Consider the following 27,207-nt stretch of genomic DNA (forward strand, 5'->3'; position numbering starts at 1 on the left):
TTTTTTTTTTTTTTTTTTTGATGCTTCAAACCCTCCCGTTTGAATCCCTTGTTCCCTCTGCAACTGGAGTGCCAGCTGCTTTACCTTGGCACGCCGCCCTGCGCAAGCTGCTTTGCGAAAGCCTGCGGCCCCCGCAGAACGCCGTCATGCTGCAGCAGAATATTCCCCTCACTTGTGCTACAGGAGGCTGGCTTGCTTCCTCCCGGGGAGGAAAGGGCAGGCTGGGCTTTAATAGCAAGATTGAGACCTGATTTTCATTCTCATCTCATCTCTCTTGAGGTCACTGAGGCTACCAGCTCGGAATCTACTGAAATGACTCCTACCCTCTTTTGCTCCAGATGTGCTGAGCAGCTGTAGCTTAGAAAAGGGGGGTGCAGGGGTGGAATGCATGCTCTTCATCCCTGGAAAATCCAGAGAGATCCCAAATTACACACCCCGAATGAATGGCTGCTTTGGAAAATTCTCTGTGCATCGGTTTCCCCTTGGCCAACATCTCTCCCATCACCCCAGGATGGTGTCAAGCATCACCCCAAGCTTTAGGGATGGGCAGTGCTCTGGTTTCTTGCCAATTGAAGCAATAAGTGAGCAGTATCTTGAATCAACTGCCAAATCGGGCACGTCCTACAGGAAGGGGAAGTGGTTGGAGCAAATGCGAGTGGTCATCACAGCTGCATCCGTGTTTTTATTCTGACTTGGTGACCTTAGGATTAGTTTTTCCAGCGTTATCCTGGGCAAGGATGTTTCTTAGCTGAATGCCTTGGCTTGTCGGCTCAGCATGGTCTGTTTGAGCACCTGGAAGCCCTGCTGAAGCTGTGGCTTCAAGCATGGACCACCACCAAGAGCTGGCACCAGTGACTGTATGTTGTTTTCTTCATGCCTAACTTGTGAAGGAACCTTCCAGCTTCTTGCCCTTTCAGCCAGTCCTGGGCTGTCCCTTGTCAGGGAACGGCCCAGTTTGGTGAGGGTGGAAGATGTGTCCCAGTGTGAATGGGACATCCTTCTCCACAAGTCGAGCTGTCTCTCCGCAAAGGTCTTGTATCTCTTCAGACCCTTGTGAAAGATCTCAAAGCACCTAGTGAATACTGTCCATCATGGGATGGTTTGGAATGGGTCATCTTTGGGGAACAGCCCGATGCAATTTTGGAAATGACGTTGGTTGACGTGGTCTCATCTTTCCTTGGATGAGATCTGTGGTTAATAACAAAAAGGCTGATTCCACTTCATGGCTCTCCCGCAGCGTTTCCCACCGATTCCAAGGGATGCTGATCAGAGTGGCCGGGTTTGTGAGCCTCCCTCCACGGGTTCCTGTGTGCTCTGCAGTGGGACTACTGGAAACACTCTCATATCCCCTTTCAGTGGCCCAGTTCTAAGCAAAGCTTTTTCTCTCTCTGCGGGGCTCTGCCTTAAACGTGAACCTTTCTGAGCGAGCAGCCAGCTGACCTTTGTCATGTGCTGGAGAAAAGAAGCTCTGCAGGAAACATCCCTATGAAAAAAAAATCTTTAAACAGAGCAAAAAATAGGCTGTTGTATTCTGCTCATTAGCTATTAGACAGACAAATAGGCTCTTCAAAGGAAGCCAGGGAGAATAACAGGAAGCCAGTGTTAACAGGACCAGCATCCCCACCAACGGGCAATGACAGCTGTGCAGGGGGATCCTGTGGGCAGGATTAGCCCTGGGTTTCAGCTGCTGGTGGAGGCAAATGAGCTGGGAGTGAATGCAAGGGAGCAGCAGGAGTTTGTCCTCTCGCCACAGCTGTTTGCCCACCCTGGAGAGGAATGCCAGTTTCCCTGCCAGCCTGGAGGAAGGGAGATGTTTTCCAAGTGCGTGGCTTTGGTCTTGCTTGTTGACTCTTAAAAGGTCTTCTCTCAGCTGCTGTTTGGGGACGTTAAAAACACAGGTTGCTCACAAATTCCTCAAGTCCTCTCTGCTTTTTTTTAGCTTCTGACCTGCCAACGGATCAGAGGCAGGCTTGGTCATCTCCTCTGAGATGTGTCCCACCTTGCTTTACCTGTGGTAGTCCCCTTTCTCCTGAGTGCAGGGAACTTGCTCCCATCACTAATTGTAGTGCATTTCTCACCATCTCACTTCCAGCCCAGTCTCTTCCCCAGTTTTGCTCAGGGGGGTCATCCATGATCTTGTCCACCTCTCAAGGCAATAGGTTTGTGTTCCTAAAACTTGGCAGGGCTTGCTGGATAGGAGCAGTCATTGCTAGAGTCTGCTTTTGGCTGTTCCATGGGAAAGCAGGTGAAAGACCTTGATTCCTGTCTGGGGAAGACCACCTTGGTTCTGCTGACCCCTTCTGCCCTGACTCATGCCAGGGGAAGGTCTTTTCCTACAAGAATCCCCCATGGAGCATCATCCTGGGGCAGTTCTCTGCAGGCTTTAGGTGCAAATGCTACTTTTACCTGTGGTCCTGGAGCTTAGAGTCATAACTCTCATGACCTCTTAGGAGGCTTTATTTTAATATTTTTTTTTTCCCCTCTTGCTGCTGTTCTCTGAACTCCTTGGGCATCATAACAACTTGCTGCACCCCTCTTCACCCCCACCTGCCTGCAGCCCCAGACTTGCTTGTCCCACAGCCTTTCGTGCTCCTCATTCTCAATGCCAGGCACTGCTGAGGATTTTTGAGTTTTGACCCTGCTGTACGAACCCGTTTTTTCTTCAGAGGTTGCAGAGCTTCTGTCCTGTTGTGTGGCTTTACTTCCCTCTCATTAGGCTGCTTCTTTTTTTTTTAAGAAAGGAATAAAGTTACCGGGAGTGAAGTCACCCTGGAGAGCCAGGCTTCCAGGGGATTTCAAGCTCCTGCTGTTGCTGTGGAGCGACCGTGCGAGAGCAGCGTGTCTGCTTTCATTTCTCACCCTTTGTCTGAACAGCTGCTCTCTCCAGTTTCCAAATTACTTCATTGGCTTCTCCTCTCTAATCTTGCTGTGTTTCCCAGCAGTCAAGAGCCCGGAGAAGCTGACCCTGTCCGTCCACTCTCCAAAGTCCTTGTGGGACTTCACCCACTCCCTCAAGAGCAAAATTGTCCAGACCCTTGTGAGTGAAGTGGGTGTTTTAGCCCCATGAGCGCTCCTGCACAGCACTTCTTGATGGTGTCCTGTCTCTATAGTTACTCTGTTGTCAAGGCTGTGGGAGTTGGATTTTTTTTTTTAAAACGGATCTGTGCCTCAGCCTGATTTATTTTAATTTTTTTTTTACTTTTTTTTAAGTCAGGGAGGCATATTTGATGGCTGTGCCTTTGTGCTCGGGCGTGCCTGTCTCTGCATCCTCTCCCCTTCCCTCCTTTCCCACCCTTCCTCCCAGCAGCTTTTGAACCTGTTGCCAGCCTGCAATCAGATTTGGCAGAGGGAGAGGGATCTCAGGGGTGTTGCATTTCTCTAAGCTTCATGAGCAAACCCAGCCCTTGTTGGGGAAGAGAAAGCCTGTTAGCTGAGGGAGAGGTGAAGAAGGCCACCCTGATGTAGGCACCACAAATCTGTGCAAAAACGAGTTCCTAAGACCAGGTCCCCGTTACTTCTCTGCTCACAAAATGATTTTATTTATGTATTTTCCCCCATGCAGGGACGATGCGAGCCGTCCGCAGGCACCTCTTCCCTGGGGACTCCGCTGCTGGGCAGGGCATTGTCTGGGAGTGGCAGAACGATGAAGGCGGGTGGTCTCCCTACGAGATGAACGTCTGCATCTTCTTGGAGGAAGCCCGTGCCACGAACCACCAGCGAGTAGATCTGGGACCCATGGGCTACAACTACGAAGTTGACTTTGTGGCTCAAGTCCAGACCAACAAGACCACGAGGTTCCGCCGTAGTGTTCAAAGGCGCTTGGATGCCCCGTACCCGGTGACGGCCTCCCCGGCCCCTCTTCACACAGGGGCAGCTTGTTCTTGCCAGCAGTGCTGGCTGAACAGTGGGACTGGTCCCATCACCACGCGCTACCGCCACTCCATGATAAACTTTCCCAACTCTTCCTCTACTCATCAGGTTTCCAGTAGGACAGCATCAGTTAGTTCTTCCAGTGTCGGCTTCGTGCCCTATAACAAACCGACTTTGTCTGGAGCAAGGTCAACAACAAGACTCAATGCACAGAGCACCTTGGCTTTGCCTCAAGCTGGGGGCCCCAGCACAGGACTGTCTGCATCTAACGGAGTCAGGTACAGACCCTAATTCACCTTTAAATGCTGTGCGTGTGTCTGAGACCTGCTGTGCTCGGGTCTTCATTATCTGGGACCCTCTGTATCCCAGAGGATTTTACAAGGGTCTTCTCCATAGGAGGAGAGAGAGGTTTGTGCCTTTGTGTCCAGTACAGTGGATGAAAAGGCTTCTCCTTTGTTTTCCCCTTCTTTTCTCCCCCTTGAAATATACTCCCTGTCTACTGGTCTCCCTGAAACACTGGAGGAAGCAATCAGGTTGAGATTCTGCAGGTTTGAGAAAAGTAATAGCGATTGATAGTATTCCAGGTTACACTTAAAATCAACTTTGAGAGGGACTGAGTGAATGAAAAGGGGACTTGTGAACACCTTTATTTAATACAAAGTATGTAGTAAACATAGAGTGGAAAATAGCTCTGTGTTCAAGGCTTTGCTCCTTCAAGGAGGGACCACAGGACTCGGTGTGTGTGGCTGAGACCTCCTGAATTCTCTGACAAAATCAGGCAGTCCATGTTGGACATTTTTAAGGTGAACAAGCAGAAAAAACCCACAACCCTAAGACATAGATTTGATTATTTTTTTTAATCCATTGTGCAGATGTTTAGAAAACCAAATCAGTAATTTACTTTCCCCTTCCTTTGATATCTTGAACTGTATTGATCCCTCTCCATCTGAGATCGATGGGGTGACACTAGCAATTCAAGCGGTGTCTGGGGCATTCATCAGGCTAAATGCTGATGTGGAGCAGAGATGCCACTGGATATTCAGAGCAGAGGTTCATTTTGTATGTGCTGAGGTGCTGTGGGGCTTCACTGGTATGATGTTGGAGGACTGGAAGCACAAGCGGGTCTGTAAGTAATTTAAAATCCAGCTGAGCCTCGCCTCATGAGGGTTTCACCATGTCCTTTCCCTTTGTCTTTCTCCAGTGACCTTCTCCTGGTTGAGTGCTCAGGGTGGGCTCCAGCTCTCTGGAGGAACCTGGTTCCTTTGAAGGACTGGCAGTTGTTGCAGTGGTAGTTGAAGTCTAGCTTTCCTCAGTTCTTTGAGCTGTCACCCCTCAAACGCTCCAGCTTGTATGGATGGGTCACCAGTGCTGGATCCATTTCACCATTTTCTTCTCCAGCAAGGCTGAAACTGATGTGCAGGATTTCAGCTCCCGTTGGTGGGTGGCTGGAGCTGAAGGAGGGCTGTTTGCACCTTACTGGTGTGGGAGAAAGGGCTTCACTTCTCTTCAGGCCTTTTGGCTGTTGCCAGTTAAACGAAAAGCAGAGTCTCGTGGTCTGACAGCTCGGTTCCTCTCCATGGTGTGGGCTCCTGGACCAAGCAGTGGTCAGTTGTCCCCCTTGGGCTGGAGCAAGGCTGCAGCACTGGGCTCCAGCAGGGATTTTGGGGCTGAGGGCACATTGGTGTCACCCTTACAAAGTGGGACACTTCCCTCTGTGTTCTTATAGGATGGCTTCTGCGAAGCCTGGGCACCCAAACCAAACCAGATCGCCACTAATCAGCTTTTGGGGTCTTAGCTCTTTCTGTGCTTCTGATCTTCTAATAATACTCACACCGAGTATCTTCCAGCGTTAAACTGAGGGTGAAGCGAGGGCTGTCTGACTGCTCCCTCTGTTTGTAAACGGCTGGAAGTGTAGAGAACAGTGCATTCCACCCTAAATAACCCAGGTGCTGAACCGCCGTGTGAACACCCAAGAAACTAAAAGGGAACTTGCCAGGGCTGATCTACCTGTCCATGCTTCCCCGAGTGCGTACAGAGATAAGACATCTAGAAGGGTGTTGAAAGCACATTCTAATCGCATGAGGCACAGGGGTTTGAGGTTTGTTTTGAATCTCATTTGTCTTTTAAGCGAGGTGGTGAATCTTGAGATGTTTTCCGTAGTGTTGTATCAGGACTTTCCCTCTTCAGGGTCATCTGAGTGGAATGACTTGCCGCATCCTGTTCTTCTTTCTCACGATCCTTTTCTGGGGCTTTCTTTGCACCGGGTGATTTTTTTTGTGGCATCTTAAGCATCCACGGTACTTCTCTGTTCCAGTCACTTTCAGACCTCAGTACTGCCTGCAGGAGCCCCCAGTAAGGTTCTTGCTGTCTCCTGGAGAAGCTGCAAACCCCCTCCTCTGGTCAGTGCGTGGGGCTGCTGGGCTTCCTGGAGCCCCTGTCCTTCCCTAGAGCCTCAGTGTGATTTGCAAAGTGACTTAGTGGGAAGACTAAAAACGAAGAGCCAAAGGCTGCAGCAGTTGCCCCGTGAGCCTGTCTGGAGCCCATCAGGGTCTGGGTATGTTGTGTGCTGTTGATGGGGGGACAGGCTGCCCTGAAAGGAGGGGGGAGGATGGAGAAGAGGTGTTCAGAGCTGGGTGGCACAGGCTCCTTACCAGGAACTGAGCCCACGGCCCAGGTGATGCTGACTGGGAGGAGAGGAACAGCCAGGAGGAGACCTGGAGGTGCCCAGCCAGCTGGGGAGGACATTGTCACTGCAGCCTCCTTACCCTGGGTCCCAGGAGCTGCTGGGGCAGCTCTTGGGCTGGTTAAACCCTCCAACAGGCCAGTGCTGGGTTAACACAGCAGCCCCCCAGGGTTGCCATATGCCCCCACACTCCCCACTCAGCTGCTCCATCTCACTCTCTTCTCAAGCACTGCTAAAGGTGGCTTTTGTGGCATCTGGTCCCCTCCATGTTGGCCAGCCTGGGGACAGCAGCAGAGGGCAGAGCTCTCCTGGAGACTGGGATTGCTGCAGTACTGGTGGTGGCGTTGGCCATGGATGAGCAATGCCATGGCTGGTCAAGGTCTGGTTGTCGCAGCTGTTTATGGTGTGCAAGGGGTGAGGTGGCGGAGATCTTGGCCATAACCCCTGGCCAAGCCAGCCTTTTGGGAGGGGGGGATGCCAAGGGGTCATATGATTAAATAAAGATTTAACCTGGGGACAGCAGAGCATGCCTTGTGGAGAAGGCTCTTGAGACTCTTGAAAGGGAGTGTGTGGGTGCTGGCAGATTGTGTGACTGCTCAAACCCTGCACCTCCTGCTGTGAGACTTGGTCCCCGTTCTCCTGCCTGTCTGTCCCAAATGGGGTGGGAGTGTGGCCACCCTGAGCATTGGTGGCCTTCTTGGGCTTGCCGTGGCAAGTGTGACATGAACCTTTGGCAGAACCCAAGCCTGGCCCAGACTTGGGGATGCCGCTAGGCTGCAGGACTTGTCAGGGAGGTGGCTCTGCAGGAAGGACATCAGGAGCTGTCTTTATCTCTACAACTCCCCTTCTGTTCATCAAGACTGATGTTTTCCACTGGACTTATCTGTGGAAGCCATACCCAGCCATGGGAGCGTGTGTGGATCCCAGATGGAGCCCGTGGCTGTGTACTGAGCCTGGAGGGAGGCAGCAGCTGGGGGCTCACCCAGATGGACCCCAGAGAAGGGCAGAACAAAGATGTGTGTTGGTGGCTCTTCATGGATGACGGATGAAGTCTGGATCTCCAGTCCTCTGGGGTTAGTTCTGCCAGGGGTGCTCTCTCTCCTCCTTGTCAGCCAGATCCACACAGGGGGGCAACCTCTGTCTTCCAGTATAGTGCTGTATGTGAAAGGGATGTTTTCAGCCCCAGGGGACAGCTCGAGATGACTTTTTCCCCTGTCACCCCTGGGCTGGGTTTGAGTCGGAAATGCCGCTGGGTGGGTGTAATTGCTCCTGGCTGGGGTTACAGTCTCAGGCTGGTGAAACCCGTGTTCCATCAGAAAATACTCTAATTTCTGTGAATTAGGGGAAACCTGAGCAGCAAACTCTAACAATGTGTTTCATTTAATTCCTAAGCCCTGAACATTCCTGGGTTATTTTATCCCCTCAGTTCCCCATCTTCCCCCCTTGCCTGGGCTTGACGTGGGGGCTGGTTCCCCTTCCCCACATCACCGAATAGCGTGGCCTTTGTGAAGGTGAAGACGAAGCGCTAATTATCCTGCACTAATTATCCCGCCAAGGGTTTCTGTCTGCATCCGGAGTGCAGCATTGCTCTTAGCTCTGACGTGCAATTCCTGTGCTGGCCTGTGCTCAGAGACCAAAGGGAAGGGAGCAGGGGGGCTGCAGTGGATTCTCTGGTGTCTAATAAAGGTTGTGTTGTGTTCACCCCGCAGCCTTTGGCTCCGAAACAACCCTGGAGGATTACTTGCTTTTACAAAACTGCTTATCTTCACAAAGCTTGCAGGGATGACCCAGCTTCTGCCTCTTGGAGCTGAGCTGCGACTGGCAGAAGGGCTCAAAAGCTATTAGGGAGAGAGTGAAAGACGGTGCAGTTGTGTACACCCAGTTTCTTTAGGAAACACAGCTAAAAAGGGCAGCTCTGAAGCAACCATCTCTCCTGCAGGGCTGAGAAAGAGGTGTAGTTCATCCTGGAAAGCTGCCTAACTCCCTGTGTGGTTGTGACAGTTAGAATTTGTAATAGGCAAGGCAGGAATAGCCCCCAGAACGGGCTGTGAGGAGCACGGGCATGCCTGGGCTTCTGTGGCATCGGCGGTGGTTAAATATATTTCCTGCTCGCTGCGGATGCGGGTGTGAGAGAGGGAGGAGCTCAAGCACTTCAAAATGCAGGGTTTAATTTCCCTGTGCTCTCAAGAGGGTCAAAGTCGCTGGAAAACCCGGAGAGGAGTGCCAAGGCTTAAATAGATGCTAATATCCTTGGCTCTGCTGCTGGTGTGTTAAATACATGTGGGCAAGTTATTTTGAGATTCTGTGATTCTGCTTCTTGGTGCATTAGTTTCCTCCCGTGTATTAAACACAGTTAATGAATCCGGCCTCTCTCACAGATGGCACTGAAGTCTGGAGATGGAAGATGCCACGACAAGGGTCACGTCCTTATATCAGTGCCATTAAAGTAGGGGGATCACCTCCTGGGGCTCCCAACCACCTCCTGGCATCATCCTTCCCACCCCGTGTGGCAAAGCATCCATCCCTGGGGCAAGAGCTACCCCCTTCCCCCCCCTGTGCTGGCTAATTACAGAGGAGAGCACTCCTGTAAGGAGAGCCCTGCTCCTAACATGAGCAAGTAAAGCTGCAGGAAGCAATAATCTTCTGAGGGATACATTAATTGGTGCCCCAGCCAGGAAAATCCCCACTGTAGCTCTGCTAGTCCCTCTGAGTTTATGCAGCTTTGGGATAGCAGGAGATGTTCAGAGGTTCAGGCACTGATTTTGAGGCATTGGAAGCACAGCCTGAACGTTTCACTGGGAGTCAAAGGCACTGGCTGGTTAGAAATCTCCTCCATGGGCAGCAGAGGCAACGGGAGCGGGTTTCTCAGTGCATCCCTCTCACCTCTCTGAGTGCATCACTCTCACCTTGAGTAAATCTCACCCCAGCTCTCCCAAGAAGCCCGTGCTGGTGTGACAATACTGTAGCTCAAGGCTGAGCTGATGGACTAAATACATCCATTGGTGCTGCATGAGAGCCTGCTCTCTGAGTCGACACACAGCCTGTGTTATATACTACAGTAGCAATATCCTTCCTTGTTCTCTCTTTCCTTTCTTTCTCCAAAAAAAAACCCCACTTCAGACCTCTGAGTAAGTGTTTCTGCACCTATTTTTTTGGCGTGGCGACACTTCCTCCTACCCACCGTGGCTGCAAATCTACCCAGGCAAGTGTTGTGGCAGCGTGTACCTCAAAGCAGCGTGGATTTCCCTTGATTTCATCAGCTTTAGGTCTGGGCTTTTCTGCAGATGTAAAAGAAATCGGGGTGCGTGGCAGCCCCACGGTGTCAAGCGGATGGGTCAGCACATCCTCCGACGTTGTCAGCTGAGATGCCCCTACCTGAACGTTAGCCCGTGTGAAATAAGAAGTATTTGGTTTCTCCACCATCGCACCAGTTGGCTTAAAGCCTCCAGCAGTCAAAGCTGACACGCTTTGCCTTTACACCAGGAGCGCAGCTGATCGGCAACCGCTTCCTGGCTGGTGGGTAGTAATTTATCTGCAGTGCACTCCCAGCTTCCGAAACTTGATTGCTTGCAAATGCATCAATTGCTTATCCATTTCCCTCTGCAAATCTCGAGGGCTCTTCTCACTTCGTAGAAGCTATGGCTCCTGGGTGCCTTGGACTCGAGCCTTGCAATCTGGGAAAGAAGAGTGAAGAATTTATCTGCCAATCTACTCAAAGCGTGGTTACCAGTGATCTCCTTCCCAGAGCAGCTCTGGGTTTGCTTTCTTCAGCCTCATGTGTGATGACCCTTTGGTCCATCCCTTTGGAAGGATCCCCCACTGCCCATCTGCTTTTCTGGCAGAGCAGGAGGTTCAGCTTTGTGCTCTGCTCTATTGGATTTTTATCTTCCGTGGGGAAGTGGTAGCACCCAAGGTGGCTGCTGCGCTTCGTGATGAAGCCCAAGCTCTTCAAATATCAGTCACATGCGGGGTCACAGACTGGGGTAGAGGGATGCCCAGGCACTGTGTTGTCTTCTTGGCTGCTCAGTTGGAGGGAAGTAGGGGAGGTCCAACAGATCTCTCAAGTTCCTTTTCATTGTCTGGTCCTCAAATACCCTCCTTGTCTGCAGCTGGAGAGGGAGCAGCCCTGCTACCGGCCATCATCTGAAGAGGATCATAGGAGCAGAAATGAAGCAAAGGGATGAGACAGGGAAGGAGGAGGGAAATACCTGATAAAGAGCTGTGTTGAAGAGGCTGAGTCACAGAAGAAAAAAAAAAAGTCATAAAGAGGAGTGACAGCATCTGGTACAAAGCCCTTTGAAACTGGGGGGAGGATTTCCACTGTGTTTGGTGGGTTTGAATCGGGCTGTAGCATCTCTGTGGCATTGATCTGTTGCATTACTTAAGGACGATTGCAAAATTCGGAGCGGCAGAGGGGAAAACACAGCCTTTGAAAGTGATGGAAAGGAAACCTCTGTGGTCTGGGGAGCTTTTTGAGTGCCAGGAGGAGCTGGTCTCACTTGGCCAGGCTGTCAGCGCAGCACCGAGTCCTGGGTCCTGCCCGGGGGTTTCTTCAGGGAGCTCAGCTGTTTCTAACTGCAGCAGGTAAGAGAGGAGGGAGGTGGGGATGCCTCCCTGTCCTGAGGGTAGAAGACGGCCATGGGTCACTCGCAAATCTTTTCAGAAACGTGGACAAAGATTTTAGAGAGGCTGAGGGACCGCTGTCTGTGATGCTGGTTTGCATCCCAGCTGGAGAGAATTAGGTTCCCTCCTGAGATAACGGATGACATTTGGGCGCTTGGTCACCTTAGTATGCTCTGTGAATTCCTAAGAAGCTGGGCGGGTTTGGTATTATTTTGTGTGTTTTGGGGAGTCCTTTGAGATGGTTGTCTGAACGCTCAGTGTATTAACTGCAGCTGATGCACATGAGCCCTCCTCTACCTGAGACAAAAGTCCATGGGTGGCTTCTCTGTGCCAACACCTTGGATTTCAGATGTTCCTGCTTTGCTCGTGTGGCTCCAGCTTGCTCTCTCCTCTAGTGACCCCTCATCAGCTTTCCTGCTGCTGCTCACCCTTTCCTTCCCAACTCCTGTTGTCAGCTGAATGCCTGACCCTGGCTGCCCACATGTCCCAAACTAGCTTGAGTGCAGCTCAGTGCTGGGAAGCACTGCCTAAACAAGCAGCTTAGGGACCTGAAGGGGATGTTTGGTGTCCAAATTCTCTTGATTTCCAAAGGAAGGTGGGTGCCAAACTCTTCCAAGTCTCTTTCGACCTTTCCTTCCTTGTCATTTTGCAATAACTCCATAGATGCAGAGAGTCAAGACTTTATTCTCTTCAACCCAGAGCTGCAGCTGCATGTGCTCAAGTGCTTTTTTTCCCTTTCTCTTCCTCAGTTTCCCCAGCTAGAAAGCGGTGGGGGGTGATAGTTCTTGCTTCCTTTGATCTGTACAGCTGCAACTTCTCATACAGCATGGACGGCTTCAAGCTTTGCTGAGCAGAGTTTCTCTGGCTGGAGACTAAGTCACCTGGAAGGTCTGAGATTAACTTTGCTGCTACATCCCAGTGGTTCCTGGCTGCATTCTCATGCCATGGCCCTGTTGGTGCAGCAGTTTGTCATAAGGCAGGTCATCTGCTCTCAGGAAGCTCTGTGATGGAGAAGCAAGAGCAGGGATGACCCATGGGGTCAGAGCAGGATGCTGACAACAGGGTCCACCAACAGAACAGAATGAGTCAGACCTAGTCTCCAGCCAGGAGGAGATGGGGCTGCAAACAGCTACCTACAGCATAGGTCTGAGGTCTACCTAGAAGATAAGTAAACCTACTAGAAAGCTCTGGCAAGGAATGAGGTCTTCAAATGTACCTGCTGGAGCAGTGGGTTCATGGGTGGGGGTCCCAGGTGGGGATCATCTGAGCAATTAATCCCTGTTAATATATCCAGGGCCCTGGCACTCAGGAGGGAGCAGTGTGGTTCTGAGTTGTTTCTCTTCTGTTTGTGGCTGATCTCTGCTGTTGAACTCATCCCTTTCTCTTTCCAGTGCCCCAAGCCTGCCAGTCAAGATGCCCAAGCCCAGCAAGGTGAACCAGGCCCTGGCAGGTAAGGATCACACTCTGCTTTACCAGCTCTATCCCTAGGGTTACGTGAGCAAGTGCTTTATCTTTCTGTGGCACTTACTTTGTTAATTTTTAGGAGGTCTGAAACATCACTGGCATTTAAGGTTTTAGGCCCAAAGACTTTTCAGTAAAGCAAAGAGGACAAATATTTGGGGGAGAATGAGATAGTCAAACCTTAGTAACTGTTTTTCTTATCAGTGCTGGTCCTGAGGCTCTCAAAATGAGCAGGTTTGTTTGAGGGCTGGGTATTCATTTTCTCCTGTAGGTGTGGATGAGCAAGTAGTTGGGGAGGATCGCACCAATGGACAGCCCTGGCTGTTACTTGCTACCTTTTCTTTAAAGTTGATGGGGAAGAGTGGTATGAGATAGTGTGTGGGTTTTAATCTGATTTTTTTTTTTAATGTGGTTTTATTACAAAAGTTCAGGTGGTCTTTAGCTTAAAAAAAAAACGATTGTGATGCCTTGTCTTGGGAAAAGGAGGGTAGAGAAGCTGATTTTGTCTCCTGTTATCATCCAAACCTGTGAAGGTGATGCTAAAGGTACCCGAGGAGTGTGTCTGGGAGGGATGAAAGTGCTGGTTTTCAGTGCTCCTTTTCAGAGTAGTTCTGCCTGTTCAATATGAAATGCCGTTGCCTTGAAAACGACAACTCACACTTGCAGCTTTTGGCAGAAGTGTTTCCGTGCCAAAATCCGTTGGCGCGTTGGCTCTGTGTTGACTCAGCCAGCACCAAACCATGGGACCTGGTGTGGTGGTGCCTGGGGACATGGGTGTTCTGCTGAGAGCAGATGTCTTCTCCATATCAACACTGACTGTGCATTCAAAATCATATCACAATGTGGTAATCTGGGGTAGATGAGTAGAAAAGGCCTGGTGTATGGTATTTTCTGGGTTTTTCTGTACCCATTTCAGATGCTATAGAGTATCTATTAACCTTCTTCCTCTGTCTCTTGAGGTTATTATCTCTTTGGACACCAAACTTTGCTCCTGAGCAAGTGGAGACAGTTATGTTCTTACTCTTAGAGAAAATGGTTGCCACTTTATTCCAGGAAAAGTGATGGTGTTTGTTCTCCTCCTAAGCATCAGGCTTTAGCCTGCCTAAAAATGATTGTCAGGACTGATGTTTCCAGTTGCCTGATGCTATCACCATCATGAAAACTGTGCCTTGCATGTTTCTATAGCCAAATGGGCACTCTGTAAAGACTAATACTGTCTGTCCTCTGACAGTGTGTAGCCCATCTGTTTCCCCATTAGCAAATTGGTCTTTGTGGAAATGAGATGTAAAGTCAAGCTCAGACCTCGTCTAGGTGGATGACCTGAGCAGAAGAACGCCCTTTGCTTATAAAAGCTGTGAATTTCATCCCCTGGCTATTAACACTGACTCTTTAATTAGGTACTTAATCACATAAAGGTAAATAGGGTGAAGAGCCCTGATGAATCTAGGCTGTGTTCATGTTGTTAACTGTGATCTCGTTCTACGTGTGCAAGTCATCCCCTGTTAAATTGGAAGAGGTGAATATACATGGTCCATTTATGTCTTGTAGGGCCACCTTTAGATAGAAAAAGCTGCAGGAGAGCTCAGTAGAATAAGCCATTTATGACCATTTAATAAAATAAAATGAAAAGGTTAAGCTTGGAATTGACATCTCTGTTGTTGGAGGCTGGAGGTGCAAAAAGGGAAATAGTTATTCATTTTAATAATCTTTAGCTTTCCAGGAGGCAGCTGGCAAGAGGACCGCTGAGTTTCAGGGGAGGGCAGAGCTGCATGGGCTGGGCTGAGGGTGGTCAGCACAGAAGCCACCAGCATCTCCTTCAGATGCAGGACACAGCTTTGGGCACTGTGCTGCCTTCTGCCAAGTGTAACCGACCTCAGAGGTGCAAAGGAGGAGAAAAACGCGAATTTGAGTCTGTCTTTAAAACCATATAGAAGCAGAGGAAAGATCTGAACAAGTTAATTAGCAAGCGAAAGGAAAATAAATCTCTGGGAACATTTCTGGTAAAAAGCAAGCAGCAGAGTTCTGGTAAAAAGGCCAAATTTTATCGAAACGTTAATTGGCTGGGTCTTTAGGGACACCTTCTTCCCCTCTATGCTCTGCGCTCTGTTTCCAGAACCTCTTCTGGGAAGTGGTATTTTGTTCATATTTAAAATCCTGCAGATGGTGTTTGAGTTACTTATTATTCAGGTTATTCTCTAACACACAGACTGGGCCCCCTTTTTTTTTTTTTCCTCTGGTCCCTGCTGCTCAACTGCTTTCTTCAGCATCAGGGTGGAAAGGCAGGGGACCTGAGGGCTCTGTGGTGACATTGGGGAGAGGGCAGTTTCAGATGGGAACTGAAGGCTTTATTCTGGGAAACGTGTCCAGAAGTCTCGTAACCCCTGGTCTCCATCCCGAGGTGTCTCTCAGCAGCTTTGGATCTGGTTTGAAGCAGGAGAGAGAAACTCCTGGGGATTTGAGTAAGGGATTTGTAATACTCTCAACCCTGCGTCTTCTAGAAGTGTCACTTGGCATCCTAGAAATCATGAAACTGATTTAAAAACATGATTTTTTACCAAAAAAATTTTTTCCCTTGCTTCCTGCTATTTTAATACTTCAAGGTGCACATGGAAACTTGTCTATTGAGCTTTTTCTTCCCCCCTGAATATTTGGTTAGTATGATGGAATGCTCTGCTGGAGCAGAGGTTGAAGCAAACTGTTGAACCACAGTGTTGGTGTTTAAGGATCAGGTGGATTAACATCTCTTGGGAATGATGGAGTTTAGCCGGTGTGCCTGGGGGATGGACTAGGGGATCACATGAAGGCCCATCTAATACTATTTTTAAGATGAAGGTGTGGAAATGAGCTTTTTTGTTAAACGAAACCAAGTGTTTCTCGTTCATGTGATTCCTAGAGTTGGGTGTTTGGGAACATACTAACCATAATAATTTTGCTGCTGGATATAATTATTTGAATTAGCAATGGTTTTCTGAGATCTTATGGTATTTGAAGGTAAGCTTTGCCCTTTCCCTTCTACCTGCTGAAATCCAGGACTGGAACCAAAGGCACAGAAGTCTGAGGTCTGTGCAAACACAGATTAGTAGCCAGGGCCAGTGGCTGGAGGGATGTGCAGGGCTGGGTGTGTGGGTGAGCGTGTGGTCAAGGCTCGTTACGCTACGTAAGGGTGTTTTTCCCATTCTCAGCTTCTGCACAGGATATTGCAAAAGTCCCTTATTTACACGGCAGGCTGAAAAAAAAAAAAAGCTGGTGCATGTTGTCGTAGTTCCAGTGAAAATAATTTTGCACCAAAGAGTTGGTAACGTTGTACTTTTTGGCTAAATAGATGCTTTGAGCAAGAGAAAAGAGACAGTTCTCCAAGTCAGGATGTTGTACACTCAAAGGATCAGATCAGATGCCAAAGGATGCTTTGCAAGGCTTTTCATCTCTTCTCTCCTGCAGTCCTTGCAGGGAGGAAACCCAGGGAAGAAATGGGAAGTGTGAACACATAAAATAATAATTTTTTCAAGCTCCTAGAGTATATCGTGAGCAGCAAGAACTCTTGCAGGAATGCATGGTGTCCAGAACAGTCTTGGTCTGGGCAAGTTTGTCTTGTTGCATCTTGGCCCTTGCAGTGAGAAGATATCCAGGGCCACACTTACTCCTGACATAACTCCAGGGTTGCCTACAACAAATTCTGAATTTTAAATTGTTCTGTCCACAGGTCAGAATTGGGGAATCTCTCTGCAGATGTGTTGGGTGTCTCTGTATTTTTCTGGCACGTTGTATGAACACACACTCCCACGTAAGGCTTGGATCAGAGGAGACCCCTTACTGGGGACTCTTGTCACCAAACGTGTGGGAGGATCGTTAGATGCTGAGATTTCCAGTATTGTATTAGAACTGTAAGGGAAGTGTTGCTGCTGGGGTTTGAGATGAGCCAGAAGAGCAGTGTAACACCAAAACATCCCCTTTTTGAATGCTCTCCTGATTTGAATCTGCAGAATGTGATTCATTGTGTGTTTCTCCAAAGGCAGCAGAAGGTAAAAGAGGAAAACTATCTTTTCTTGGCCCATTTAACATTGTCCATGGGAGAACATTTGGTTGGAATAATTTTCCTGGTCCCGAGCCTGCCTGTGCTGTGTATCTGTGTGGAGTTGTAGATGTGTTTGCAGTTTATAAAAGGAAAGAAAGTTCCTGGAATAAATGTATATTTTCTTTGTGATGATTCATGCTGCTGGCAGGCATTTTTGGCCATGTTATTCCAGGTGTGAGAGGGGCTGTGTCAGAAGGTAACTGACCTCAGCAGAGGTTCTGTGGCTAATGCTCTTCACTTGATCTGATTTTTAAAGGCAACATTTTGTCCTCAGCCATTAAGAGTCTGAAGTTGGTTGTTCAGCCTCTGCTTCTGTCGTGCTTTTTTTTTAAAAAAAATGAGCTCTGCATGTTAATGTTAAAGAGATGGTATTGATCTCTTAAGAAGAAAGCATTAATTTTGCATTTGCCTATCAGCCAGCTGTGCGTGGGTGGTGATAATCCCTGTTAGTCTTTGGACTTGCTTTTCAAATGTCAGTCTTTGCAGTCAGCGCTGTCGCACTGCTTGGAAGCAGGTTTTTTTGGAGACAACTGTACCAATTTTTGGGGAACTGCATTTTGCAGCCTCGGTGGGGTCAGGCTGTTTCAGATGATCTCACCCAACCGTGGGGAGGTCCTGCATCTTGCCTGTTTCTCAAGAATGCTGTTGTTCTTCTGGGGGTATCTCCAACTGTCCTTTAACCTGCTGAAAGAGGAGAGGACCTGCCCACTGCCCATGCAGCAGCAGCTCTGGTGCTGTTGCTGGATTTCAGGCACTCAGTTGTACTCACTCAAAAACCAAGTGGTTTTTGTTATGGGAACACTTATGCCCTTCCTTAAGGCTCCCTGGAAGTAGTGAAGGACTTCTGGCTTAGGCTGGGGCGGAGAGCACCCAATAGTCTTGCAGCCTTTAGTTCAAGACTTAAAGGAAGTTATTTTGGTTGTGAAATATCTGGAGCCGATGTTCAGCTAGAGACCTGCTGGCTTTTAGTGGTGTCAGGGGCTCTCCTCATCTGTGCCTGCTGGGAACAGCCCATCATAGAGTGAGGGGTACTAACTTGGCACTTGCATGCTTTGAAGGTCCTCCTCTGGCCCTGCAGCTCCTGGGAACTTTGGGGGCTACACCTCAGATCTACATCAACAACGGTGGTACCTGATGGGGGTCATCCATGGCTGCCTGGTTTGGTGTTACCTATTTCCATTTGGAAGCGTGTGGTTTCACCATGCATTGGGTGGCTTGGTCTTCTGGCCAGAGCAGGTTCTGCCACAGGTTCTTGGGTAACCCTGGGGGAATGACTTCATCCCTCTGTGCCCCTCTCCTTTTCTTGGGAAACCCTTTCTGTCTGTCTTTGGTCCTTAGATGAGAAAGTTTTAATCGAAGCATCTGACTCTGTGTCTCAAGAAAGGACCTGGACAGGTTCTGGAATATTCATTGGACCTGAAATGAAGGAGGCACAGAACATGGTTGGTGCTGTGGGTAGTTCTGCTTTTGGGGAATCAACATAGGCTTTGCACAAGGGGATTTCTCTCACAAGCAGGTTCTTGACTGGTTGCATATTTGAGGCAGAAAATAGTCTTACCACTTGCACGCAAAACTGGCTGGTGCCTCCCATCATAACTCGATTTTCAGTCATGTGTGGGCAAGGTACCTCATTTTTGTCCTGACGAATGTGCTCTTCTGTCTTCCTTTCCCAACCTGGCTGAGTAGAGGCTTGGAAAAAGAAAATCCTTAAAAATCTCAGCTTTGGCTGTGAATTCCTGTGCAGGATGCTGGTGAGATTTTCCACAGCAATAGGATGTGGTTTTACATGGTGTACTCTCGGAGGCAACTTTGGGGGAAACATTGGCTTTTAGGTTGTTGGTTTGCAACCAGAAGCATACTTCTATTTATTTATTTTTTTTTAGTTCTGGCAGTGGCTGTTGCAGGTGGGAAGTTGCTTCTTGGGAAAGGGAAGGCAGGTGTTTTTGTGAATGTAAGTTTAACAGCCATGTGCTACCTTTAGAAATGTTATGACTTGTAACTGGCCTGTATTTCACAGGCAAACATCACGTTAGAGCAGCATGATCAGTCCTGTAGCTCTCCGCGTGCCAACTTTACCTTCCGGGAACAGCTGTCCTTCTTAATTATTCATTAGCTTTAACAAACCAGCATCCCATGAATAAGGCTGGCTGGGGTGGGGGAGGGTGAGAATTGCGTTGCAGCTGGGGGTGCCAGGAAAAAAATGGGGTGCCAAGGTGTGGGGTGACCGTGGGGCTCGTCTGGCAGAGGACTCAGTGGGGCAGCTCCAGCCCATGGTTGCCCCTGCACTGCTGTGGTGTTTGAAGGTGGTTGAGTTGCTCTCTGGGGCTGGGTTTGATGTGACGCCTTTGAAACGTGGAGCTTTAGGCACGGAGTAGCTGAGCAGGACCTTTAGGGGTTACAGGTGATGCCCCTTGTCCTTCATGTCCCCAGGGTCAGGGCTGTGGTGAGCAGGGGGACTTTGCATGGCAGCAGAGTCAGTGCCTGGGGAGTTCTGGAGCCAAGGCAAAGAGGAAGGTCCTGCTCAGTCACAGCTCAGAAGGTCATGGGTGAGACTTATGCCCATGTTTCCCCACTTTAATTTGCCTCCCTCTAAAAGCCTCTGGATCCTGTCCTCGTGCTGACTCCAACCCCGTTGCCTCTCAGATGTTTTATGTCCTCTGAACCAAGGGCTTTTGGGTTTTGTTTGATCTTTTTTTTTTTTTTTAAATTTTCTTTGAGAGATTAAAGGTTTTTTTTTTTCTTTAATGAATGTGTTTCCCCGTTGTTTCCTTCCTGCATGTTGATCTCGTACCCACTGTAGGCATGACGGCTATTCTGATGTCAGCCGCCGGACTCCCCGTGCACCTCACCCGTGTGCCGCAAGCTGCCACCACCCATAAAGCCACTAAAAAACACAGCTCAGTTAAGGAGGGGAGGAAAGTGTCCAAGAAAGGTAGTTCCTGCTCAAACTCTGATATTTGCTTCCATCTCCTTCTCTTTTATCTCTCTGCACTTGTTCTGCCCTCCCTCCTTTTCCTCTTGTCTCTCCCCTCACCCTCCTGGCTCTTCTGATTTGACTGATGATGTTCGTCCCACGTCAAGGTTGGGTTTGTCCCACCAAGGGGAGAAGCAGGGCACGTCTCCTCTGGCCTGCATGGTCTCTGACAGGTTGTAAAATAAGATGATAAAGTGGACCCTGTCCTGTGGTAGCTCTGCTCGTCTCTGTCAGTCATTAAAGCTGGAGCAGCCCAGTTGTTCTCTGAGCATGTCAGAGACTTCTGCAGCCTCTTCCATGGTCTCACTAGACCCTCTTTGGGAGCCCTGGGTATCCATGTACCAGGACCTTCTGTCACTCATTGGTGGGACAAGTCTGGGAGCTGAGGGACCATCAAGGAAAGCATTTAATCCATGTGTGTTCTCAAAAGAAGGTCTGCTTGTGAGCCGTGCTTGTCACGGTTGAGTCATAAGATGAGAAGGAACTTCCAGACAAGCAGGCTCCTGAGTCATGCAGGGCTTTCAAGGTTGAATTGCAGAGGATTTGTTCTCTCCACTTCTGTCTGGGGTGGAGTGGAGTGCTCTCAGGTGGATGTGCCCTGGCAGGAAGGGCCGGGTTCCCCCAGCTCTCCTGCCAAGCTGAGCCACCTCCAGAGCAGTGCCTCCGTTTCTCCTCTTTGTATCTCACTGGCATGGCATCCCACCCCCTCACCCTTGCAGGGTCTGTGGGCTCCCAGTTTAGAGCCTGGGTCCCATCTTTGTGTGGCAGCCCTGGGACTCTGCAGGGGTAGGTGTGAATCCAGCCTGGTGGAGCTGTAGATGTTGTTTACCAACCCCAGCACAGGTATCCTGGGGTGGTCAACCACCACCAAACCTCGGGTGCTTCCCCCTTCAGATAAATGAAGGGGCTCTAGAGGTGGGTGGTTGTTCAACATGGTGATGCTTGTGTTTAAGGGAGAGCCATGAGGTGGAGGGGAGGAGGCATCGGGCTGTCTTGGGGGGCTTTGTTGGTGCCAGTGTCTCTCTCCTTGGAGTCTGTGCATGCAGTGAGGTGGCTTGATTGGGAAATGAGGTCCAAACCCATCTGAAGGAAGCAGGAAGGGTGGTAGAAGGAAAATAGAAGTTAAATGAGGAGGGAGGTGTCTTACAGAAATGCGTTATGGAGGGAGCTAGGAGGAGGAGGAGATGCAAACAGCGAGAAGGAGGGAGAGAGCAAATGTGGAGTAGGATGTGTGATGGAGGGGGAGGAGAAGGCAGGGGGGCGGCAGGAGAAGCAGTGAAGAACAGGAGGAGCAAAGGGAAATGGGTGGTGAAGGAGAGGACAGAGCGGAGGTGGGTGGCAGAGGGGCTGGATAAGGATCTCACTCTCTGTAGGGCCAGCTGATGAGGGAATGGGGTGAGACAGCTCCTGGAGCTTCCCTCCCAGTGCTGGCAGTGTCTGTGCAGCCCTTCACAGCCAGGGATGAGGGCTGGGTGGTGGGGACACCCCAGGAACAGTGCCCAAACGGAGCTACGGAGAGGCCAGACCCTCCTGCAGAGGCATTGCCTTGTCCCTTGTGGCTGGAGGAGCCCCAAAAACAGAGTCCAGGGCTAATGTTGGTGTTGGTCACCTACTGCTGGTTAAGGACACAAAACCAGCTGTATTTAGAGCATGGGGTGGGCACAAACACAGTCTCCATGGTCCCCCTGCCCCGTGGTGCGGCTGGTCGATGCCTTCTCCTCGGTGGGCTCTGTGGGTACCGGGCTCTGCATCCAGCCCTGCCTGGCACGGAGGAGATGGGGGTGTGGGCAACCAGGATGCTCATGATGTTAACGGGAGGGTCCATCTTGAGCAGGATGGGGAGAGCAGCAATGTGGAGAGTGGGAGGTGGGCTGGGGGCACAGAGCAGCACACACTGCCCTGGATATCTGCCAGGGGAGCAGAGGGGTGGCTGCCTCTTCCTCCATGAGATGCTGGTCCCTCGGTGCTTGCTGCAGCACCCAGGACTCTGTGTGTGTCCCCTGGGGTGTGCTGGGGCAGGGCTGGCTCCAGCCTCGACCCCTGGGGGTGTCTGGGCAACTGGCTCAGCCCCAGGACTGTGCCTGGTTGCAAGCCCAGAGAGCCAGGCTGCCAGCTCCCTGCCAGCTCACCAATGCCATCTGCTGGGACCAGGACATAGCTGGGGACACCAGCAGGAGGGATGGGGCTTTGAGCAACCTGCTCTAGCAGGAGATGTCCCTGCCCAGGGCAGTGGGGTTGGAACTAGATGATCTTTAAGGTCCCTTCCACCCCAAACCATTCTACGATTCTATGACTGCATGGCACCAAGCAGCTCCTTGTCCTATCTGGCATGGCTGGATTTGATTTATCCTGCTGCAGAGGAGGAACTTTGCCAGCTCTGTCCTTCCCCCTGTGAGTAGGGGGTGCCTTTCTCTGCTTTAGTTTGCTAAAATCCTCCCTCTCGTTTTAGAAAGCCAGATCCCCTCTGCCAGTGTCAGGGAGGCTGCAGAGCGCACATCTCCTGGGGTGAAGAGTGCTCGGTGTCCCCCAGGACCAAGCTGTGTTTGTGCAACACCCCTCCTGGCTTGGGAACACTGCTCTGCAGTGAACAGAGTGAGGCTGACTTTTTGGTCAAACTATTTTAGGGTTATTTTTTTTCCACTTTACAGACCCTGAAGCTGCCAACAGGCAGAGCCGGGCCTGGTTTTTGCCCTGAATTTCTGCATTCTGTGCCCTTTCCCCTCCCACACCCCTCTAGGATTTTCCATTTGGGAGAGCTGTAACGAGCACCGTGCATCAGGAGCAGGTCCCTCAGGGTGCTGACCATGACCAGCTGGTGCCCAGATAGGTGATGGTGGGTGCAGAGAACCCCTGCCCAGACCCTCCTTGCTCCCTCCTCCTGCTGCGTGCGAGTAGAGGAATTGCAGCCAGCCTGGTGAATAGCTGGGTTATGTTAAACAAAGGTGCTAATTAGTCAGGACTCGTTAATGCTGTTGTTCTGGCGGTGATGGCTTTGGTGCAGATGAGTGCTGCGGGTCTCGGGGAAGCAGTAGTTTTGGGGCAGACCCCTCTGATTGTCCAGGAGGGAGGAGAGCAGCTTGTCTGGCTCTTCCCCGAGAACTGCCATGCTGCACAGGGATGGAGCTGGCTGCTGCCGGGGGGAACTGAAGGGAAAAGGTGTTGGTTTAGGTCTGATGTGCCAATTATCCTCTCGGCTGATGGCATCACCCTCCACTTGTCCCCTGGCTTGGAGGGTTCCCTGTGTGTCCTCTCTGGGATGGGCAGATGCTGCAGTACAGAGGCAGAGGAGATGAGCAGGCTGGTGGGGGTGAGAGATGATCTGGCTAGGTGAGGGGACTAATCCCAGCTGATTCCACTCCCCATATGTCCATCCATTTGCAGCTGGGACCACGCCAGTGCCTGTGGGATGGGTGGGACTGGCAAGCCCTCAGATTTTGGGGAGCTTGAGGTTCCTAGGGGGAACCATCTGCTGAAGGAGACAAGCTGCAGTAACAGGGATGCTCTGTGTCAGCTGGGTCACTTGGTTATCCTGCTGAAACACTAAATGTGGAGAAACCTGTTTTAAACAGCAAATCTCCTCTCACCTTCCTGATCTCTGGACATTCCTCTTGGGGGCTGAGGCCCATAAGTCCAGCCTTTGCAGGTCCAGGGAGCAGAGGTGACTGCATGGCACCAAGCAGCTCCTTGTCCTATCTGGCATGGCTGGATTTGATTTATCCTGCTGCAGAGGAGGAACTTTGCCAGCTCTGTCCTTCCCCCTGTGAGTAGGGGGTGCCTTTCTCTGCTTTAGTTTGCTAAAATCCTCCCTCTCGTTTTAGAAAGCCAGATCCCCTCTGCCAGTGTCAGGGAGGCTGCAGAGCGCACATCTCCTGGGGTGAAGAGTGCTCGGTGTCCCCCAGGACCAAGCTGTGTTTGTGCAACACCCCTCCTGGCTTGGGAACACTGCTCTGCAGTGAACAGAGTGAGGCTGACTTTTTGGTCAAACTATTTTAGGGTTATTTTTTTTCCACTTTACAGACCCTGAAGCTGCCAACAGGCAGAGCCGGGCCTGGTTTTTGCCCTGAATTTCTGCATTCTGTGCCCTTTCCCCTCCCACACCCCTCTAGGATTTTCCATTTGGGAGAGCTGTAACGAGCACCGTGCATCAGGAGCAGGTCCCTCAGGGTGCTGACCATGACCAGCTGGTGCCCAGATAGGTGATGGTGGGTGCAGAGAACCCCTGCCCAGACCCTCCTTGCTCCCTCCTCCTGCTGCGTGCGAGTAGAGGAATTGCAGCCAGCCTGGTGAATAGCTGGGTTATGTTAAACAAAGGTGCTAATTAGTCAGGACTCGTTAATGCTGTTGTTCTGGCGGTGATGGCTTTGGTGCAGATGAGTGCTGCGGGTCTCGGGGAAGCAGTAGTTTTGGGGCAGACCCCTCTGATTGTCCAGGAGGGAGGAGAGCAGCTTGTCTGGCTCTTCCCCGAGAACTGCCATGCTGCACAGGGATGGAGCTGGCTGCTGCCGGGGGGAACTGAAGGGAAAAGGTGTTGGTTTAGGTCTGATGTGCCAATTATCCTCTCGGCTGATGGCATCACCCTCCACTTGTCCCCTGGCTTGGAGGGTTCCCTGTGTGTCCTCTCTGGGATGGGCAGATGCTGCAGTACAGAGGCAGAGGAGATGAGCAGGCTGGTGGGGGTGAGAGATGATCTGGCTAGGTGAGGGGACTAATCCCAGCTGATTCCACTCCCCATATGTCCATCCATTTGCAGCTGGGACCACGCCAGTGCCTGTGGGATGGGTGGGACTGGCAAGCCCTCAGATTTTGGGGAGCTTGAGGTTCCTAGGGGGAACCATCTGCTGAAGGAGACAAGCTGCAGTAACAGGGATGCTCTGTGTCAGCTGGGTCACTTGGTTATCCTGCTGAAACACTAAATGTGGAGAAACCTGTTTTAAACAGCAAATCTCCTCTCACCTTCCTGATCTCTGGACATTCCTCTTGGGGGCTGAGGCCCATAAGTCCAGCCTTTGCAGGTCCAGGGAGCAGAGGTGATCAGAGTTGAGTGACTGTTGATGACAGTAACTAGAAACAACCTGTGTCTGGCCCGTGTAGGGTATTAAAAAGGGTCTGATGCTCACCATATGGCTCATTTCAGGATGCAGAAGGAGGCACGTTGCTGCTGCAAGCATTTGGTTGCTGAGGAAGGATTCAAAACACATCTGTTAAATGTTGCCTATGGAAAGCCCTTGCTTCAGCAAGCAACTTATTATCTAGAGGGAGGAAGGGGAAGCATTTAAAAAAAAAAAAAAATCGTTATTCCTCTCTTTGTAAATGAAAGAATGGTAAACATTCCTTCACATCCCAGATAAATCAATAGCCCAGCGTTGGGCCAGCTGGTGGTAAACAGCATCGGTCAATTCTGCTGCTGCCTTTTCAATCCACTATTGAATCTTGAAACTCTGGGGACTGAACAGGCCTTGACGATCCCAAGAGACAGGAGAACAGAGATTTGGAGGCGAATGCTTTTATGGAGCAAATAGTCCCGTAAGGAAGTGATTCATGTCCTGAAGCACACGTGGCTCGTGCCGTGGCGGGTGCTGTGCCCACCATCCTGCTTCTGGTTCCCTTCTCTGCTGCTGGGATGGGGCCTGACAGACGTCTGCCCGAGGAAGAGCCTGCCTTCAGAGGCAAGGAAGGCTGCGTGGGCTTCGCTACCCTGGCTGAAACCAAGTTCTCAGCATCAAAAGGCTTATTTAGGATCGGACGCTTGAGCCCTTGCAGCTGGGACAGATTTTTGTAAAGCATCTGGGCTTTTCAGCCCTTTCTCTCTCCAGACAGCCTTGGTGGATCTAAATGCACCAGAGCATTATCACAGCAAACTTACAGGAGCAGATCAGAGGTGCCACTGTGCAAACCCATCAGGCATGGATTTCCAAAGGATGGCCGAGGGCTGCATCACCTTCTTCTGCCTGTCTGGTTGTCCCCAGCTCCATCCTAATGCCAGCTGATGAGGTGGTGTAACGCCATTTGCTTTGCCCAAAATCCCTGCTGTACCCCACAGACTCTGCAAAGAGCTTTATTGTCCTCATTCTCACCCATCTCTGCACCGAGACTTTTTTTGTCTCCTTTCATTGATTTGATTTGAATGAGCCTGGCCAGTTCTCGGGCAAGTCATGTCTTCGCTTCTCTACGCCACTACGGAGGAAGGAAAGTCAACAGCAAGAGAAATGGGGAGCAGGGGCTGTGGGGAAAGAGTGTCCCCCACTGTCCTGAAGGAGATGAATTGCTCTGAAGCTGCTCAGATCTGCTGTGCAGGTGGGAGCAGGGGAGCTGGGGCTTCTGCCAAGGACTGGGCACTGGTGTAACACCCCCTCTCTCCTCGCTGTCTTCACCACCTCATCTGCACGTCTTCTTGGCATTGCTTTCTCCAGCCCGTAGCCAGAGGAGACAAGAAGGTCGCTTCAACAAGAGCCACCTGGATAACGCAGTCCAGGTGGAGAAGGATTTGGTACCAGTCTGGCAGGTACACAGGATCCTCAGGAGTGAGGACGTGGTGGTCAACATGATCTGTTGCATGTGAGGAAGGTCCCAGCAGAAAGGATTCCTGAACCCATTCCTCCCTTTTGGAAAAGACAAGGCAAGGAGCTGTGTTCCCTGTGGGATCTGGTGGTCAGGCCTTGAAGCTCCTGGTGCTGCTGAGCTCTTGGCCTGAGAGCTAGAAGGTTGGGGCTTGCCCAGGCTCCTGTTTGTCTCCTGCTTTTCTTGAAAATGCTTTTCCAGGCAATCAGAGGGAGCATCACCTCCCTTCACCTCGTGGGCTCCTTTTCTTGCTCTGTGTGCTCAGTCATACCTTCCTCCCGCTGCCAGAAATCATGTGTTTCAGGATGGCCGGGAATCCCCTTCTGAAAATAACTCATCTTAATGACTGTGTCTTCATTTAGGCGAGTCCAAATCCCAGTTCATCAGTCTTCCTTAGCTAAATGATTTTTCCACCCACATTAGCTCTCTGCCTCGCTCTCCTCTGTGTCCCTGAGCTGGTTTGTCTGTGGTGAGAAGGCGTCTCTTCCCTGGCTGCTCTCTGTGCCATGGGGTGACCTTCTGCTCTTTCTTGAGGTGCCCTGAGAGGTTAGCAACTTGCAGAGCTGGCATTCATGGGAACAAGGTGCCTCCTGAGGATCTGTGCCACCTGGGTCTTTGCTTGTTCAATGACACCTGTGGCATCTGAGCGGAAATCCAGAAAATAGCACCGGTCCGTTCCTCCTGGTGACAGAGCCTGCTTTTTTTTGGGGGGGAGGCGGGACAGAACAGCTCAGTGCTGGCTCCAGGGTGGCTGTCTCTTGATGCATGGCTCTTTCAACCACAGAGGCAATGCTTGGGAACCCTCCATCTTCCTTGCAAGCACTGAAGTGGATGGGGAGAGCTGCAAATGGATGTCATACAGGTACACCCACAGCTCTGATGCCCCACAGTTGCGTGTGGTTGATGCTCTGTGTCCACCTGGGAGTGTGGAGTTTGGACTAGTAGTACCCTCTGTGCTAAAATACA

The 27,207-nt window shown here is 50.6% G+C and overlaps 1 protein-coding gene across 4 annotated transcripts in view; it reads left to right on the plus strand.

Moving 5' to 3' along the window:
* Window positions 1-27,207, plus strand: part of DTX2 (deltex 2, E3 ubiquitin ligase) — a 38,064-nt gene that overhangs the window by 6,301 nt on the left and 4,556 nt on the right. For 2 of the 4 annotated variants that reach the window (XM_014953388.1, XM_014953389.1), the window contains exons 3-5: window positions 3,563-4,148; window positions 12,568-12,626; window positions 19,510-19,641. In XM_014953388.1, coding sequence (XP_014808874.1) covers window positions 3,563-4,148; window positions 12,568-12,626; window positions 19,510-19,641 — 777 coding nt within the window. The remainder of the gene's footprint in view (window positions 1-3,562; window positions 4,149-12,567; window positions 12,627-19,509; window positions 19,642-27,207) is intronic. The other 2 variants (XM_014953390.1, XM_014953391.1) reach the window with 1 other exon arrangement.

Source organism: Calidris pugnax, unplaced genomic scaffold (genome assembly GCF_001431845.1).
Source record: "Calidris pugnax isolate Ruff unplaced genomic scaffold, ASM143184v1 scaffold133, whole genome shotgun sequence".
Taxonomy (NCBI): domain Eukaryota; kingdom Metazoa; phylum Chordata; class Aves; order Charadriiformes; family Scolopacidae; genus Calidris; species Calidris pugnax.